Genomic DNA, 19,520 nt, shown 5'->3' with positions numbered 1-19,520 from the left:
AGGCTGGCCTTGAATTCCAGATGTGCACCACCACATCTGGCTTGCTGGGCACCTTTCTTTGTGCTTTCTAGATGTTGCCTCAGAGAGTCATTCTGACTCTTCAGGAGTCACATTGGTAAAAGAGGAAATGGCAACCAACCAGACAAGTCCAGGATTACCCAACTGGTGCCTGTTAGAGCCCCAGCCTGCACTTTGGGACTTCAAAGGAGATGATGCTGGCCTCCAACCCCTTTGCTGCCTCTTGGGGGGCACCGGCATCGTCTCTTACAGAGCCCTCTGCTCTTTGTACGCCAGGGTCAGGGGTTTGCAGAGGCTACACATTTGTTGAGTCCTCTGGAGGCTTGTGCTGGAGACATGCCCAGGAGACGTGTGCTGATGGGGCAGAGCTGGGGGCGGTGTGCAGGCTTCAAAATGAGGCACCTGCCTGTGGCCACATGCTAGATTTATTTATTGTATTTATTGTATATGAATGCTTTATCTGCAGAAGAGGACATCAGATAACCTTAGAGATGGTTGTGAGCCACCATGTGGTTGCTAGGAATTGAACTCAGGACCTCTGGAAGAGCAGACGGTGCCCTTAACCACTGAGCCATCTCTCCAGCCCTGTTTTTTATTTTATATGGTTGGGTGTTTTGCCTGCGTGTGTGTGTCTGTGCACCACGTACATGCCCGGTACCTGCAGGAGTCAGAAAAGGGCATCAAATCCCCTGGAACTGGAGTTACAGATAGTTGTGCGCCACTGCGTGGGTGCTGAGAACCTAATCCTGGTTCTCTGGAAGAGCAGCCAGTGCTCTCAACCACGGAGTCATTTTTTTTCCCCTCCAGCCCCTTATTTATTTATTTTTGAGATAAGATCTCATGTAGCCCAGGCTGGCTACAAATACATTATGCAGCTGAGGATGGTCTTGAACTTCTGATCCTCCTGCCTCCACTTGCCAAGTGTTAGGATTGCATGCATGCACCGTGCCTGGCTAAAATTAATATGAGTGTGGGTTTCCTGTTCTGGGAATCACATCGGGGTGCTAGGCAAATACTGCAGGGCCATAATCCTAGCCCTGGCCTTCAAATTATTATAAAAGCCCAATCAAGATTCCGTAGGTCTGTTCTCTGAATCTGTCACCCTGGGTCCTTCAGTCTTCTGTCACAAACCAGGTATGACGTTTCTCTTTGCACTTACTCATAAATGTGAGAAACCAAACCAACACATTTCTAAAGATGTGGCTTTTCTTTTCTAATGTATTAAAATATGGGTAAAGACTTCTCTCCCAGAAGCTGAGAGTAAAGAGGCAACCAGGTGTGAGCCTGGAGGAAACACTAGCATTTAAATCATCCTTGGCTAGAGACCTAGCTGTACATATGACCCTGGGTGAGTTGCTCTACTCCTCCAGGCCTCAGCTTCTCCATTGGTAAGAGGGGCAGGCGCTAATATTACAGCCACGCAGTGTGCTTGAACAGGTGGCGCATCACTCCTAGAATAGACCCAGACGTAGCCCAGGCGAGTGTGTGAACTGCTGAGTGCTGCTCAGCATAGTGTGACGGTTAACATGAGTTGACTGTGTGGTTATTGGGCAGAGTGCTTGCCTATTAAGCCCCAAACTCCAAGCTGGAACAATCCCAGCCCTGCATAAACTGGGCACGGTAGCAAACTCCCATAATCTCAGTGTCGAGGAGATGAAGGCAGGAGGATCAGAGGTTCAAGGTCATCCTCAGCTACATACCAAGTTTGAGGCCAGCCTGGGCTACAGAGACTGTCACACACAAAGACAAAACACATAGCTGGATGCACGCCTTTAATCCTAGCACTTGGGAAGCTGAGGCACTTAGTCCCAGGACTTGGGAGGCAGAGGCAGGTGGATCTCTGTGAGTTCACGGGCCAGCCTGGTTTATCTATTAAGTTTTAGGTCAGCCAGGGTCCAATTAAAAAAATAGCAAAGTCATGAAAAAACTGGACACTATTGGGAATGCTACACACAGATACCTTATGCTGTCATGTGGCTTGTGGCAGTTTTAAAGCTCCCTGGCAGTTTGGTGGCTCCCCAACCCGGGAGTGGGGGGATCCATGCCTCAGCACTTGACTCCTGTTCACAGCAGCCGAAGAGAAGTGGGTCAGTGACAGATCCCAGCACTGCACACAAGCTGAGCCTGGTGAGCTCTCCTGCTCTGGAGACTTGTGCTAGTGTTGGGGCAGCCTGCCCGGAGAGCATGCCACTGCTGGATGAAGGCACAGCTGGGAATCCTTTGACTCCCAGGGACCTTCCAGAGCCCCGGGTATCCACGGAACACACCAATAACAGGATCGGTGAGTCCTCCTCCTGGTGGGAAGTCCTGGTCTAGTCAAGCAGGCAGAGGGAGATGTGTGCTAAACTCTGGATGGGCCTTGGGGGAGGTATACATTCCTCGTCACCACTTACTCTGCCCCAGGTCAAGTTTCTGCCCAGGGAGAGTGGCCAGAGTGTCACTTCACGGGGACTTTTGGGGACATTCGCTAAGTGGGCATGGAGTGATGAGTGCAGTGTTTGTCATTATTAAAGAGAAAGAGGATCTTTCCTCATTGGTTTAATACAGAGCCAGAAGGGATGGAAGGAAGGAAGGAAGGCTGGTGACATCAGACACTTTACCTGACGACATCTCTTCATGTCTGTCACACACTTCTAAGAATGATGACTATCTCTCTTTCATGGCTGGGGAAACTGAGGCTTAGGGTAGCGGGTATGGAGCAAGTTTTGTTATTGAATTGCTGAGGCTCAGCCCCACCTCTGCTGGGTTCTGGAACACAGATTTTTCCATCCCACCCATGGGTCTCATCTGGAGCCTAGAGACCAGCCTGACCCTCTGGCATTTCCTGTCTCCGCAGCCCTCCAGCCATGGCAAACATCTGCTGTGGCTCCTGTGGGCCCTGCCTCCTTCCTTCCTTCCCACCTCCCTAGAATGGATATGAGTGGTTCTTCTTGTTGTTTTGTTGTTGTTATTTTTTCGAGACAGGATTTCTCGATGTAGCCTTGGCTGTCTTGGACTCACTTATATCAGTGGTTCTTAATCTGTGGGTTGCAATCCCTTTGGCAAACCTCTATCTCCAAAAATATTATTAGAGTTATAAAGTAGCAACGAAAATAATGTTACGGTTGGGGGCGTTGCACCACAACATTTGGAACTGGTAGAGGGTCACGGCATCAGGAAGGTAGAGTTGGTTCCCACTCTGGCATTCCGCCTGCTCCAATCTGCTCTCCATCTTAGGGATCGTTTTTTGAATTTTCAACTCTCTCTCTTCCTCCCTCCCTCTCTCCCCCCTCCTTCCCTCCCTCCCCCTCCTTCTTTCCTTCCCTCCCTGTCTCTTTGTCCTTCCTCTTCCCTCCCCCTCCCTCTCCCTCTCTCCGCCTTCCTTCCTTCTTTCCCTTCCCCTCTCTCTGTCCTTCCTCCTTCCTCTCTCCCCCTCCTTCTCTCTCTCCCTTCCTCCCTCCCCCTCCCCCTCTCTCCTTTCTTCCTTCCCTCCCCCTCTCTTTGTCCTTCCCCCTCCTTCCCTCTTCCTTCCCTCCCTCCCTCCCCCTCCTTCCTTCCCTCCATCCCTCCCTCCCCATCACTCCTCCCTCCCTCCCCTCCCTCCTTCCTTCCCTCCCTCCCTCCCCCTCCTTCCTTCCCTCCCTCCGTCCTCCTCCTTCTTTTCCTCCCTCCTCCTCCTTCCTTCCCTCCCTCCCTCCCTCCATCTCAAGCTGCTTCTGCTCCTCAGGGCTGTTTCCTCATCTGCAGCAGGCAGCTCCCCTCCTTTGTGCCTGGTGGCCTCCTCCTGTCCTGGAGGGAGCCTTCTCATGCTGTCTACCCTGAACGCGCCAGTGCTTCCTGCTGAGCTTCTCCACCCAGTGTCCCTGCCCCCAGCTCTCCAGAGCAAGTGCTCCCTGGAGGGCTGGTGGAAGGGCATCGGGGACAGTTTCCCTGGCAGTGTGTGGAGGTGAGCGCGCTAGAGCTATCTTTGTCTCAAAGAAATGTTCGCAGTTACAGTTTTCTGTAAGTTCTACTTGGAAAAACACAATGTGTTTGGGAAAACAATGCCAAGGGTTCCTTCAGTTTCCCAGGGAGTTCTTATGGCATTTGGGTCCAAGATGACTAAAGGGCTTGGAACTTGGAGCCTGTGGCGCCAGAGCCTGTGTAGAATGGGAGGCAGCAGGGGCTGCTGAGGGAAAGCCTTGGAGGTCCTCAGGGACACCAGGACTCAGGTGGCCCTTTGTTCTCTTAGTGGCACACCAGAAGAGCGCCCTCCCATCTAGTTCCCAACCAGGACAAATGGGTATAAACTTCCTCCTCCCTTGGATGTGCTCCCTCTGTGTTTTCTTTCCTTCACCTGACTGGGAGCTGGGGAGTGGACAGAATTTACGCAGCTGGGGGTGGGCAGCCTATGATGGATGGAGCCAGAGGGTCAGGACCCACCTTTGTTTGTTTTAAATTTTTATTTGTAAATTTAAAATTTGCATAGGTGGTGCAGTGTGCTTGTGTGTGTGTGTGTGTGTGTGTGTGTGTGTGTGTGTGTGTGTGTGTGAAGTCCCCCAGCACTAGAACATGCTTTGCAGCCAAGGGTGATGATCTTGAACTTCTGATCCTGAAGAGGGCTCATCCAATTTTTTGTTTTGTTTTTTTGAGACAGGGTTTCTCTGTGTGTCCTTGGCTGTCCTAGACTCACATTGTAGATCAGGCTGGCCTCGAACTCACAGCAATCCACCTGCCTCTGCCTCCCCAGTGCTGGGATTAAAGGGATGTACCACCACGCCCCTCACCTCGTCCAGTTTTTGATGTTACAAGCTTGGCCTTAGCTCCCTTTTTTACTTTTTTTAATTTGAGACAGATTCTTACTGAGTTACCCTAGCTGGCCTTGAACTCACTGACACTTTGTAGTCCAAACTAACCTTCAGATGTCTTTGTGACATTGTTCCGCCTTAGCGTCTCCAGATTGACAGGTTTGTGCCACCAGGCTCAGCCCCTAAGATGAGGGTTCCAGCAGGCCTTGGTGGAGGAGGATGTGGGGTGGGGCCTGAGACCCTGCTCTCAGCTACAGAACACACGGGGGACACGGGGTACATGAGACACACGGGGCACACGGGACACACGGGACACACGGGACACATGGGACACACGGGACACATGGGACACACGGGGCACACGGGACACATGGGGCACATGGGACACATGGGGCACACGGGGCACACGGGACACACGGGACACATGGGGCACATGGGGCACATGGAGCACACGGGACACACGGGGCACATGGGACACACGGGGCACACGGGGCACACGGGGCACACGGGACACACGGGACACACGGCACACACAGTTTGTCCTCTTTCCTTGCCCTTCCCTCCACTTGTTGTTTCCTGCACTTCTCTCTTTTCCTGGGTGTGTGAGAAACCAAAATAGAAGGGCTGGCATGGTGCAATGCTTGTGGCCATGCCAGCGTGCTTGAGAATCTTCTGGGCTTCCTGAATCTGAGGGTGTAACCCGAATGCAGGGGTCCATGTGCCCTCTGTGTCTATCTACCCCCACTTTTAAAGTTCCTTTTTGAGCTTCCCCATTCCATCTGCAGAGTCCATTGCAGGACTCGGGGTGGGGGGGGTGTGGCAGGGGGGCAGCGACGTACAACCCTGGGCTGAGGCCATAAGCACAGCACCCAGGGAGTAGAGCTGCTCTGGTGAATGCAGGCTTCTGCTTCCCCACTGTGGAAGGCTTTGCTTTGCCACTTCCTCGCTTCCCCAAGGCTCCCTGACTCCTTCCATGGAAAGACCATCTCAGCAAGCTCCTGCCTCAGCCTTTGTTGAGGACTGTAGCGCGTACTAGTGCTGGCAGCGCAAAGTTCAGGAGCAGGGCTCATAGCATCATGGGACTCCTGGCTGCTGTTGCAGACCATCGGGGTCCAGCCTTCTGAAGGACATCGGCCGACCCGCTAAGTTTGCCTGAATGAGGCTTCTGGAACCTGGGACCAATCTTTTCTGGGCAAACTGGGGGCACATTGGTCACCTGGGATGGAAGCAAGTGGAAGGGGTTCCCTAGCCTTATCTGCTGACCCTGGGGAGGCCTCAGGTTCTTAGCCATGCAGGGGATTTGATTAGTAGTGGTGGTGATGGTGGTGAGGGGTTGTCCATGGGAGTGCTGGACCTCACAGTGGGTGCTTGAGAAGAGCCAGGGACACACGTGGCTCTGCTGTGTCCCCTAGTGTTCCTGTTAGCCTGCCTTCCTTTACCCCTGATTTCCTGGACTGACTGCATTCTGTCCTTTTCTGCTCATCTCTGATGACATGCCTAGGAAAACATGGGTCGCCCTCAAAAATACCTCCCTATGCAATGGAGAGGCTGTGTCATCTGTCTGACGTCACCCGGCAGGTGAGGTGGACGTGGGCTGAGGCCCTGGTCTCTCCTCTCTCACCCATCATCTTCTTGCCTTTACAGAGAAAATCTACATCATGAAAGCGGACACAGTGATTGTGGGCTCTGTAAAGACCGAAGTTCCCGAAGGCTGGGCTCCAGCAGGGTCTGTAGGGCCCGAGTTAGAGGTGGACCATGCCCCCCACTACCCAGAGCAGGAGACAGAGCCGCCTCTGGGCAGCTGCGCTGACGTCATGTTCTCAGTGGAGGAAGGAGGAAAAGAGGACCACGGACCTACAGCCGTCCCTGAGAAGTGACACCCATTGTTATCTGGGGCTAGCGAGCAGCCGCCTGTACCCTTGAGATCAGGTCAGCACCAAGCTGGGAAACTACTGTGGCTTGAATTAAGCCCAACATCCTGTGATAGCCCAGCATGAATCTTTCAGCTGCTGCCAAGAGCGCTGGCCCCTGTGCCCCAGCAGTGGGCACTCGCTGTCAGGCTAGCGTCTGATAAAGGAGAAGCCACAGGCTGGTACTAAGCCTCCTTGCCCACAGCCCCATGGCCTGCCTTCTCTCCATGAGTCTGGAGGAATGGCTTTACTGGCATGCTACCAGCCTCCAGTTGTTGTAAACATGGCTCCCCGTGGGCACAGGACCCATACCTATTACTTCTACTCCTGAGGCCAAGGGAAGCTAACGGCGATGAGGATGCTTATTGTGACTGGCACCTTGATAGCCTGCGCCCATCACACAGGGCTCTGGACCACAGGGAGGGCACAGGGAGGCCCTCCTAGCACAGCCTTCTTGTGCCGAAACCTATGAAATGGGTGAGATTATCAACTCATTGTCCTCTGATGATCCTACCATGAAGCCTTTTGGGAGCCAGATATGTACGGACCCCCCCCCCCCAGCAGCTGCAGTGACCCTACCCACCCAGCACTGCTAGAGACTCTCTGCTTTGCCAAAGACTTCCTGTCCCATAGAGATGAGGGGATACTGCAGTCCTGGGGGTCCTTAATATGCTGTGCCACCACCTACTCTGCCTTGGAAATGAAAGAGCATTGTCCCTAAGTCACCAGCACCAGGCCTGGCATCTAGCTCCCCATGGTCTCTAGCATGTTGGAGCCTGGGTGTTGAAGGCACCGTGGTCACACGTCTTGTCATATTCTTCAAGTGCTGTGAGGAGTCAATGCTGTGGATGTATCTGAAGTTCTGCTTTCACTGTTTTGTTTCCTTCTGAGACGCTGGGAATCGAACCCACGGCCTTGTGCATGCCAGGCAAACGTTGCAGGGCCAATCAACCTTGGCTCAGCACTTCACACTAAAGCAGTATAAAGCTGCTTGTGACTCCCAGCCTGGCTTCGCACTGCCCCCCCCCCTCCCCGCCTCTGGCACCTACAGCCTCTTAGAACAAACACACAGCCGACTTGATGACACATCTGCTCTGTGGCAGCCCGGGGACTCTGGACTTACCCTTGGGCCAGGCAGGGAGAATTCTGTTTACTCACCAGCTGCTCGCTGTCTGGAGGAAGTTGGAGGCCTGTCAGGAATCACGAGGGGAGTTTCTGAAACCGCCTGAATCTTTGGGGGGAAAGCTGGAGCTACTGGAGGCATTATACCAGGCTCTGGATACGGGCCAGAGGGATGTGTGGGGACTGGAGAGTTGCCTAGTTGTCTTGTGCCAGGACACAGTGGATGTGTGGGCATACACAGTGACCCCAAAGCCATGTCATGATGACCACACGGATGCCACACTTTTGGGATATATTGCCAAACCTGTTCTCCTTCGCAGAGCTGAGTGATGGGGAACCCCTGAGCACAAAGGCTGGAAGGGAGTCTCTTCCCCCAGGCAGGGATAGCCTCATGTACATGGCACTCCCAGCCAAGGACAGGAGTCTGTGACCAGCTGTGTGCCCCTTAAATCCTCCTTGTCCACCCAAGAAGTCTCTTCCTTCCTGTTCAAGGTCTATCCTCCAAGGATCCTGGGAATAAAGGATCTCTGCTCACAGGGCTACCTTTGGTATTTATAGGAGAAATCCTGGACCACTCCAGGGCTTTTTCTTCCCACAACCAGGTTTGAGCCACACAGCTTTGGAAAAGAGGAAACTCCATGTAGCTGGAGGAGCCAAGGGGTCTGTGAACCCATAGTTACTGTGGCTAAGCAGGAGAGACCCCATCATCCTGCACACCGCAGGGCAGAGCTCCAGCTCCAGGCAGCCAGCCCAGAATGCCCCCTCACTGGCATCCGTCCACCCCGCTCCTGGGACTATAACCCACACCTGCATCTCACCTTCCGCTTGACACCGAACCAACTGCTGGTTAGCTGTGCAGTCAGGCCAAGAGCCAGAGCTCTCCTGATGGGGACCCTCCTAGGCTCTACCTGTTCTGATGTCCAGGGCAGTGAAGGGACAGGGGCCCTTGTTCTCGAGGAGGGCAGTTCTGTGTGGTTTGGGACCCCGCCCCCCCCCACCACGCCCTGACTGGTTATCTGCAGTTGGTAAGTGTCAAGTTCTTTGATGCTGTTGCTTCCCAAGGCAGTTTGCAGAATATTCAAGACCTGGCATGGGTCCCTGTGATGTGATAAGAGGACTAAGTCCCCTAAGTTGTCCCCTGTCCTTCCTGACCTTCTTTCTCAGCAGTAGCTCTGCAAGGACTGCTTGCTGGTCATCTTTACCAGGAAGTGTTTCATCGAGCTGAGTAGATTTGACAGTGTACGGGCATGAGGGGCAGTCCCCAGCTGCAGTCCCCCATGTGTCTCCTCTTATACCTGGAGAAGTGGTGCTCAGAGTCAAGGTCAAATCCCATCTCTCCCAGAGACCCACCAGGGAGCATGCTTGATCCCTGGAAAGCCATCATCGTCTGCTGCTATGGCACAATGCTGGAGACTGGGAAGTTTATTAAGGAAGAGGCTTATATTTCTGGCTCGTGGCTTAGGCAGATTGGAAATCCACAGCTGAGAAGCCTCACCTGAAGATGCTGTCTCGTTGGCTCAGCTGAGGTGGGGAAGCCAGGACTAGTAGGTAAAACACGACAGCACGGATCCACTCCTGAGGAGCCCATGGAGTCTTATGGGCCACAAGTGCCCTTAGTGACCCAGCCATCCCATGGTCCCTGCTTCCCACTAGTGCTACAAAGGCAGTCAGATCTCACCATGACCTTCGGGGGGGGGGGGCTCACCATACTCACCGCAGGGCTCTTTCTCCATCTGTGACATGGGTATTTGACTTGACCTGAGAAGGCTGTGGGTCTCCCTGTGGATGGCACTCTAGTGACGTCAGGTTTTTAAATTTCATCCCAGTGGCCACTTGTCCAGAGGGACCTCTTCCTGTGCTATGGAACTGGGCTTTCTCTCTTGCATATAAGAGGGTCCCTTCTCAGGGGCCATTAGACAGGACACATATGTTGTATGTTTCAGAAAAAAAATTTTTTTTCCAGTTAGGATTAGTAGACCAAGACTGGTCCTCCAAAACTTTTTGGACTAGCCTGATACTTTGCCTCCCCTGGGGCCAAGTTGCCCCCACAGTGGGCAAGTTGCCTCATACTGATGAGGTGCCCTGGGAACCCTTCAGTTCTGTCAGAGGACTAGCTGTGTGGTAGGCATCTAAAGCTCTGCAAATATTGCTGAAGTTCCTTGAGGCTCTAATGCCTTCCAGAGACACACTACATTACTGCTCAAAAATCTTTTCTTCATAGTGGCCTTTTCCCAAAAACACTCCCTGAGACAAGCCCAGGTTAGCAAAGAGTTCCCAGCACACAGCTTTCCTCCCAGGGATCCAGGTGTGACAATGGTGGCTCAAGATCTAGTCTACGATGTGTTGAAAGCCTTTAATCCAGGCACTAGTGAGGCAGAGGAAAGTGGGATCTCTGTGAGTTCGAGTCCAGCCTCATGTACATAGTCAGATAGTCAGTTTCTGGGTGGGCAGGGTTACATGTAAAGACCCCGTCATGCCTACATTCTGAAAATTAGCCTGATTTGGGCTGCAGGACTGAGTGTTTGCAATGAAGAGGTTGGGGACAACTTCCCTGAGGAAATGACCCCTAGCTCCACCTGAGTGAAATAAACCTGCAAGGCTCAGAAGGCGAGAGGAGCCAGTGCAAAGGCCCTGAGGTGGAAAGGCTCCCGGACTTGAGATTCAGGAAGTCTACAGCCATAGCAGAAGCCCAGCATGGAGGGAGAAAGGAGGCAGGAGGGGAGAAGGCTAGCCAGGGAGGCCGCTGAGCCACCACAAGGCCCAGGCTGTATCGAAAGAACACGGTTCCATGCTTGGCTTTATTGTCTTGTGAGCACAATAAACAATGAGATTACGTGACAAAAGCCAAACCACAAGGGCATCAAAAGTCCCAAGAGCAGATTTCAGAGGGAAGCTGGGCCTGCTGGGACAGGAAGCACTTGACCAGGCACCCAGACAACATTCCCAGGTACCGCTGCGGAGGTCAGGGTTCCTCCTGTGTAGATGGAGAAGTCTGGGCTTCCAGGGTTCAGCGTTGGGCTCAGTCGGTTCCCAGCCACACAGTTTCACTCTCTTGTAGCTGACTGATAGGATGCACTGAATTCTCACCTGGGAAGAGGCTAGGCCAGCTGGCAGTCTTCACGGTCACTATCAGCTGCCCTCCCCCCCCCCACCTCCTTTGAGACAGGGTTTCTCTGTGTAGCCTTGGCTGTCCTATCACTATGTTTGCCCTATCACTACCAAGTAGACACAGATCCCAGACTCCAGGGGTGCGGAAGGACTTTTGAGAACATCTTGTGTGTCAGGCCCTTCCATGTCCCCACTTTCCCTTACCTATTTTCTTTTTAGACTTCGTGGGGGTGTGGTATGCGTGCGTTCAGGTGTGTGCTCTCGAATACCCGAGGTGGTAGAATGTTCCTCTGCTGTTCTTCCACTTTATTCTCTGAGGCAGGGTCTCTCAGTTAAGCCCAGATCTCACTGATGGGGCTGGTCTTGCCAGCCAGCTGGCTCTGGGGGATCCCTGTCTCTGCATCCCAAGGCTGAAGTTACAGGTGAGTTTTTACTCTCATCCGGTGTTTATGTGGACTTCCGGTGATCTGTACGCTAGTCTCACACTTGGGTAGCAAGTGCTTTAACCACCAAGCCAGGTCTCCAGCGCTCTGCAGTCCTCAGGGATGGCTGCAGCACCCAAGGGCCAGTGCACACACAGAAGGGCAGGGCTGAGCTTCATATTCCCTTGTCGGACTCAAGGACCTTGGTGGCTCCATTCTGTTTCTTTTTAAAGGAGGAAACTGAGGCCCTCGGAGTTCCTGCCTGGCCTCCTGAGCACAGCATCCGCCACCTTTTAGGGTAGGACCCCTCTCCTGCAACCCGTGGCCTGTCAAGTTGCAAGGAGCCTGGTCAGGAAGCCGGAGTTGCCGGCAGATTACTCAAGAGCACGATGTCACGGGTTGTGGTTTTTTTCTCTTTTCTTTTTTAATTTGCTGGCTTGTATCACTTGGGAAAGGCCAGCAGCTTTGACACACATCAGGGAAGGCCCCACCCTGGGCAGAGACCCTCTGCAAATACTGAGCACTCACAAGAGAAACCAGGGCCCTCTGGACCAGGGTCAGTTATCAGATTTCCCTGAATGCCACTTGGCCCTTCTGCATCAGATAAAGGGGCCTCATCGCTGGCCTCCAGCAATTCACACACGTTTTGAGGAGAGATAGGACCAAATCCCTCCGAGGCTTCTTGTACTATCTCTCTCTCTCATAAACCTCACAGGGTGCTCAGAGGTGGTGGCTATGGATACCCCTATGCTACTGAGGAGGGAACAGAAGCTCAGAATAGAAGTGAAGTCACTTGGCCAATGATACACAGCTACTAAATAGTGCAGACAGGATTCGAACCCAGGTCACCTTGCCAAGACTCCAGGTCCCAGCCACTTGCTGTGATCTACTGTGGTTCAGGCAGGGGTCACCACTTGGCTCTATCAGTTGCTTTTGTTTGTTTGTTTTTGAGACAGGGTCTCTCTATGTTAGCCTTGACTGTCCTGGCCTCGAACTCACAGAGATCCACCTGCCTCTGCCTCCCGAGTGCTGGGATTAAAGACGTGCACCACCACACTCAGCTTCAGTTGCTTTTTAAAATTCAGTACTTTTCCACCGTCCTAAAATTGGGGGCAAAGAGCTAAGTCACATGCAACCTGCTTAATTTACCTGGCCACATTAGAATGCTGGCTCTGGACAACACGCACCGACACTCAGGTCCTCAGAAAACACCTGCACCTTTCCTTCCCAAAGCTATGTTCTGGTCGGTCAAGCTGCTGTCCCATGGAACCTTCAATGGCTCCCTAGAGTCACACTCCACCAGTCTGGTCCTCCTCAAATGCGCCTGTTACCTTCCATAGCACTCTATTTTAACTGTCTCTGAGCCCCAGCTGTGCCCCTTGAGCCTCCGGCATGGAGGACACATCACAGCATCAAGCGTCTACTTAGTGCTTCCACGGTGAACCCCACCGCTCTTTCCCTTCTGGAAGACCTTGCAGGTCACGCAGCTCCGGTAGCGCTGACTGCAGGAGGAATGGAGGCCACGTTGCAGCAGCCTGGAAAAAAATGATCAGTGCCTGAGAAGATGAATTCGTTCCGTCTTAGTCACTGTTGTATGGCTGAGAAGAGGTACCATTACGAGCAACTCTTCTGAAAGGAAACATTTAGTTGGGGACTGGCTTACAGTTTCAGAGGGTGAGTCCGTTGGCATTATGGCGGGGAGTGTGGCAGCAGGCAGGCATGGTGCTGGATCAGTAGCTGACCGTTTTACACCTCTGATCTATGGGCAGCGGGAAGACAGACACTGGGACTGGCGTGGGATTTTGACACACCTCCTCCAACAAGACCAAACCTTCTGATTTTTCCAAACAGCTCAACAGGCAACTAAGCATGCGCATATATGAGTGTATGGGGTGGGGGTGGGGGGGCTTTGTGTTTAAACCACCACATGTTCATTCACTTGATGAGTTGCTTGAGATGGAGACCGCCTATATGTGTCAGGCGGGATGGTGCGGAGCACTTCGAGGATGCGGGAGGATGCCTGGTGCGCAGGGCAATTCTGAGTGTCAAAGCCCACCGGGGAAGGGGTACTCTGGAGTCGGGCTCTGACCTTAGGGAGCTGGGGGCCTTTAAAAAGCCAAGTAGATGAACTCAGGGGAGGCCTTCCATTCTGCTTGTCCCCTTCAGGCTAGAAGGAAACCCCGTGCCAGTTTCTCCAGCCCCTCCTGAGGCCAGTACGACTTCCGGTTGACTTCCGGAACTCTCGGCCCTCCTCTGTGGAGTGCTTCTAATAAGCCTGCTTACACCGGAAGGATGCAGTTAGGATGGAACTCTTCATTTGTTAAATGAATAATTATCAAGCCCAAACTGCAGGCTCGTGGTGCCGAGGGCATAGGCCACACCCTCATGGACCGTCAAAACTATGAGCTAACGTTGTCTCGGGCAACTGATAAAGAGTGTGGCACAGGGGACCTCAAGGTGGGTGAGGGTCACAGTAGGACTTGAAGATGCGGCCCAAGTTATGGGGACATGTTATTTTTCCTCATTGCTGAGACAAAAATACCTGACCAAAAACAGCTTGAGGAAGAAAGGACTTTTACTTTGGCTCACACTTTGAGGTCACCATGGTAGGGAAGGCATAGAAAAAGGAATGTGAGGCAGCTGGCCACATCACATCTGAAGTGAGGAAGCCGAGAGAGAAATGCTGACGCCCTGCTTGCCTTCCAGCCCAGGACCCCAGCCAGTGGCATGAACCTGCCCACATTTAGGGTGGGTCTTCCCCACCTCCCTCTCGGAACCGCCCCGCCCCCCCCCCCCCCATCACAGGCACATCCAGAAGCATGTCTCCTGGGTGATTCCGGACCCTGTCAAGTTGATAGTCACTATTAACCATCACAAGGGGTTACTCTGGAAAGGGGGTGATAAATGGAGCAGCAGGAGGAAGTGAATGGTTGGCAGAATGACAAGGGATGAGCGGTTTGTGAATCTGGGGTGCACATCGCCCCATGGCATGTGCTGGTCCTGGTTGCTGAAGGGGAGAGGGGTGAAGTGATGTGTGGCCTGACTTTCCCTTTACATGCTCCGGGAAGAGAGGCAGGAGGGCTGTGCGGGGTAGTCAGCCAGAACTCATGCTGGCCTCAGAAGGGGCTGGAGAAACTGTCAAGGGAGGAGGTTTCCTTCTGCTCCGGAACAGAGCTGGTATCTCAGGAAACCCTTCCCTGCATCTTCCAGTTCCGAGCCTGCTTTTTTTTTTTTTTTTCAAGACTAGGTTTCTCTGAGTAGCCCTGACTGTCCTGGACTCACTTGTAGACCAGGCTGGCCTCGAGCTCACAGCGATCCACCTGCATCTGCCTCCTAAGTGCTGAGATTACAGGCGTGCACCACCATGCCAGGCAGCGGTTTTTTTTTTAAACTTATTTATAACGGAGATTATAGGCATGTTCCTGTACACCACACCTGGTGTGTGGGCTGCTAGGAGTAAAGCCCAGGGCTGTGTGCATCCCAGACAAGCACTCTGCCACCTGACCACATCTCCAGCCTTCCTGAGCCTGCATTCGCTGAGCACCCAGCAGACATCCATCCACTCCAATGTAGACCGAGTCCCCACCAAACAGACACCTGACACCCTTGTTTGGCAGATGAGGGAAGGTAGGCTCAGGAAGAGATTTGCTGATGGTCAATGTCACATGCCAGTAAATGGCCTGAATTAGGGCTTGATCCCAAGTTTAGGTGATAGCTAAATTGGTAGCCCAGCTGGCTAAAGTCGCTTTCTTCTTTGATTTCATTGTTTATTTTAGCTAGTGCAGGTATGTCACAGCATCTCCTAAAATAGCCTCATTGGGAAGCCCCTTGGCAACTGAAATGCCATGTGGTTCTAGGAGCTAAAGGTTCCTGGTTCTCCTTTGTGCCACAAGGCTGTATTTCAGTTTAATGAGGGCAAAAGGGGCACAGTGATTCTGCCTGGCATACAGTAGGTACCCAATATAATATGTTGAATCTTCAGGGCAGGCAGAACAGGCCTGGGAGGGAAATGCTGAAGACAGACTCTCTCCTGGGGACTGATTAGGGATAGCTTAGTCACTGTCCCCCTGAGAAGCTCCAGGGCCCCTCAGCAAGAATCACTTTTTTTCTCCCTCAGGCCTTCTGCACGGAGCTGGTCCACACTGACTCACTGTGCTCCACTCTAGCCAAGGCTGCTTGCTGCAAGGTACAGACTCATAAACGTATGACCGAGTGAAGATTGAGAAACTGAGCCCAGGGGAAATGATTTCTCTCTTTTCCATTTTGAAGAGAGGAAGGGAAGAGTGGCTGGGGAAACTGCAGTCCGTGACGTGCAGGCTATGGGCTTCCTGAGCCCCTTGCTGATGAGCTTAGGAGCCAGGCCCCTCAGGGTGGGGGGGGGCAGGGGGAGAGGCTGACTGCTGCCTCCTGAAATGGGACTAGAGCCATCCTGTGTCCAGCCTGGCAGGGAACTGAGACCACACCCGCCACTCCCCTCTGTCGCCTCTCCACTCTGGCTCTAAGTGGAAGGCTCACAACTTAGAAATGCAGACACTGGCTCATGGGCTGCCGGTGCCCAGGGAGAGGCAGTGTGGTGGCATAGCCTGGAGGAAGCATGCAGGCCTAACCCGAGCTACACGAGGCCTTCATAACTCTGTGGCCCTATAACCCTTCCTTTTCAGACTGCAGACTGGGAAATTGAGGCCCAGGGAGGAGGGAGGCCTGCTGAGGTCATACAAAGTCAGTGGCCACAGGGCCACATTCAAGGCACTGTTCCTGGAAGAAGTCATATTGTTTTGAGAATTTCTTCCCAGAGGGAGACAGACACAATCTTTACCCCCTCGTCAGAAGGCCCCGAGGATAAACCAAAGTAAGATTTTACCGAAGTTCACACTGGGGAGTTGAGTTTACTGGGCTTCCTGACTAGCATGAAAGAGGGGCGACTTACAGAAGCCTGGCTGACCCCAAAGCTGCCACACTGGAAAACTTTTCATGCCACAATAATGGTGGCTTCATTATAACCCACAGACACAGCTGTATGGATCGTGGCTTCTCTATAACCCATAGATGGAGCCGCATGGATGGTAGCTTCTCTGTAACCCGTAGATGGAGCCACATGGAGGGTGGCTTCTCTATAACCCATAGACAGAGCCGCATGGATGCTGGCTTTTCTATAACCCACAGATGGAGCTCATGGATGCTAGCTTCTCTGTAAGAGCCCCTCCTGGTTATCATTTCCAAGTCTGTGTACTCCAGCATCTCCTGAGACCACAAGGCACACACAGTCAGGGCAGAATTTGGTGTTGCAAACTCAAGTGAGGGGTCCAGAGACCCTCCTCACTCCCTCTTTCTATGAGTGGATGTCAATGGTCAACAAGCTAGGTCACAAAGGACCCTTGCAAGAAGTACCACTAATTTGATGAAAATGATGGCTTTTTTTTTTTTTTGCTTCGATGTCTGAGTTCTACATCCTGTATGTTCAGGGCACCTGAAGAACCTTAAGTTCTCTGTGAACTGGAGCCTCTTTGGAGTGCCTGGTGCAACATAACAATCAGCCATTGCCTGGCAAACTGTACTACAAAGATGTGGGATTATCGTGAGATTTGCTCTGTGCGGGGTGCCCGAGCTATATTGGCCATGAGGACTCATGGGAGTTGATTAGAGTAAAAGATGAACTTATAAAGCCCTGCCTTTTGTCTGTTCTGGAGTCTGTTGCAGACATCACCTGGGAACCAGCTGTGAAGGGTGTGTGTGGCAAGGGAGTTGTAAGTCTTTCGGCCCCAGCCACATCCAAATGGCCAGAGAGAGAAGACAACCATGGGAAGATATATGAAGGGAAACATGCTGGACTGTGCTCGGGAATGGAGTAAGTCATGCGTCAGTGCAGTGAAGTCTCAACCTGGACATGTCTACATGTATTCATTATCTGTGTGCTCGCGTGTGCGCGTGCCACAGTGTGAGAAGGTCAGAAGACATCTTTATGGAGCTGGTTCTTTCCTTCCACAGCGTGCCTCTTGGGGACTGGACTCAAGTTGTTAGGCTTGGCATCAAGTGCCTTTCCCTGCAGAGCCATCTCACCTCCAGTGGAACTTGACGAATGGATTTAGTTGGGGGGGGGGCGGGGAATGATGGAGGGGTGATGCTGCATATACTCATGTGTACATGCACAGAGGACAGATGAGGACCTGAGGGGTCCTGCTCCCTCACTCTCGGCCTTCTTCTTTTGAGACAAGAGTCTCTCACCATATCTGGAGCTAGGTTAGCAGCCAGCAAGCCCCAAAAACCCTCGTCTCTGCCCTCTACAGCACTAGGGTTACAGACATAGATATGCATGACCAAACTTGCTTTCTTACGTGAGGGCTGGGGATTTGAACTCAGGTCCCCATGCTTATACAGCAAGCACTCTTACCCACGAAGACATCTTGTCAGACATTATTATTATTATTATTATTATTATTATTATTATTATTATTATTATTTGCAGTGGGGGGATAGTCTTACCTTAAGCCAATTATGAAAATGAAGAATTCTGCCTGTCTACTAAACATTCTTCAAGGGTCTCCTAACAACAGTGTGGAACCGTCCAGAAATAACAAGAAAGAGGAGGTGAGCTCTTTCAGCAACTGAGCCACACACCTGCAATAACAGTGGAGGCATGGGATGGGTGATGTAAGAAAGACAGGGCTGAAAGAAACAAAGTTGGGTCTTTGGATCTTATATAGTGCATATAATTCACACGTTTGATTGGTCCAGGCCATGATAGCTAAGATTAAAAAAGCAGCGAAAGGAAAAGATAGAGAAAAATATCTCCAAGACTTCCAGGTAAGGAAGGCTCATTAAACTGTGATCTAATGGAGAATATTGATGGGTTTTTGTTACATCAAAACTAAGTGTTTTTGGGGCTCAGAGGTTAAGAGCATTGGCTGCTCTTGCAGAGGACCTAGGTTCAATTCCCAGCACCCACATGGCAGCTCACAACTGTCTGTAACTCCAAGATCTGACACCCACAGACATACATGCAGGCAAAACATCAACATACATAAAATAAAAATAACTAAATTATCTTAAAAAAAAAACCTAAGTGATTTTTGAGCCTGTCAGTGATAGCTCAAACCTTTAATCCCAACACTTGACACAGAGGCAGGTGGATCTCTGAGTTTGAGGCTAGCCTGGTTCACAGGACAGCCAGGGGCTGTTAAACAGAGAAACCCTGCCTCAGAAAACAAAACAGTCCCCTCCCCCCCCCAAAAAAAGCAAACTAAGGACTTTTTTAAAAAAAGACCTTTTAATGCAGCAGTGATGATGCACACCTTTAATCCTAGCACTTGGGAGGCAGAGGCAGGCGGATCACTGTGAGTTTGAGGCCAGCCTGGTCTACAAAGTGAGTCCAGGACAGCCAAGGCTACACAGAGAGACCCTGTCTCGAAAAACCAAAAAAAAAAAAAAAAAAGAAAAAGAAAAAGAAAAGAAAGAAAGAAAGAGCAATTTTTAAACAATGAGGGGAATGCATGAGTAAGGACAGCAAACATGTATCAGAATGGAGGAGGTATTTATAATATCTGAAAATGACAAGGGATTAATATCTAGAAGATACAAGGAATTAGAGCAGATCTACAAGAAGACAGGAAATAATAGCGATCGGATGAAAGGATGTTGAAGAAGCAGTTCACAGGAGGGGAAACCCGGATGACTCAGCAGCAGTGAAGAGGTGCTCAGAGGCGAGAACTTCAGAGAAATGCAAATGAGGGTGCCAGTGGGTTCCGCTACACCCAGCACTCCGGCCTTGTCAGAAAGCTGGCCAGTGGGGAGTTCAGGGGAAAACGTGCCAAAATAAGAACTCCCTGGCCCGCTGGCGGGGTGTGACGCGTGGGCGGCACGGTGTTGGGGAAATGGGTCCGCATGTACCTGGTACCCCGTGGTTCCACAGCCCACTCCTGAGACACTCCAACACCCCTAAGCCACACCAGACCGATTGCAACAGTAGAGGTTAGTTGCAGTGAGGAGGAGAACAGAGTTTGAGAGGAAAAAAAAGAATTGTGCTGGAGTGTAGCTCAGTGGTAGAGTACATATTTAACGTGCAAGAGGGTTGAGCTCAGGCCCAACACACACACACACACACCACACACACACACACACACACACACACACCACACACACACACACACACACACACACACACACACACACACACACGA

General features: G+C 51.9%; 1 protein-coding gene and 1 long non-coding RNA gene across 2 annotated transcripts in view; one reads left to right on the top strand and one right to left on the bottom strand.

Moving 5' to 3' along the window:
- The window catches only part of TNFRSF8 (TNF receptor superfamily member 8), a 47,759-nt gene extending 39,371 nt beyond the window's left edge, over positions 1-8,388 (top strand). Inside the window, exons 12-13 of the mRNA XM_084786852.1 lie at positions 2,089-2,299; positions 6,429-8,388. Of these exons, the coding sequence (XP_084642978.1) occupies positions 2,089-2,299; positions 6,429-6,661 (444 nt within the window). The 3' untranslated portion in view covers positions 6,662-8,388. The remainder of the gene's footprint in view (positions 1-2,088; positions 2,300-6,428) is intronic.
- A 2,544-nt stretch (positions 8,389-10,932) lies between these two features.
- LOC311599228 lies at positions 10,933-13,646 on the bottom strand. Its single transcript, XR_014779823.1, has 3 exons — positions 13,436-13,646; positions 13,010-13,105; positions 10,933-12,881 (listed from the first exon to the last, which is right to left on the bottom strand). It is a non-coding gene; the product is annotated as an uncharacterized lncRNA (long non-coding RNA).
- Between the last annotated feature and the right edge of the window lie 5,874 nt (positions 13,647-19,520).

This window comes from Acomys minous, assembly GCF_964271855.1.
Source record: "Acomys minous genome assembly, chromosome: 6".
Taxonomy (NCBI): Eukaryota; Metazoa; Chordata; class Mammalia; order Rodentia; family Muridae; genus Acomys; species Acomys minous.
This window is presented reverse-complemented; position numbering and strand designations above follow the sequence as displayed.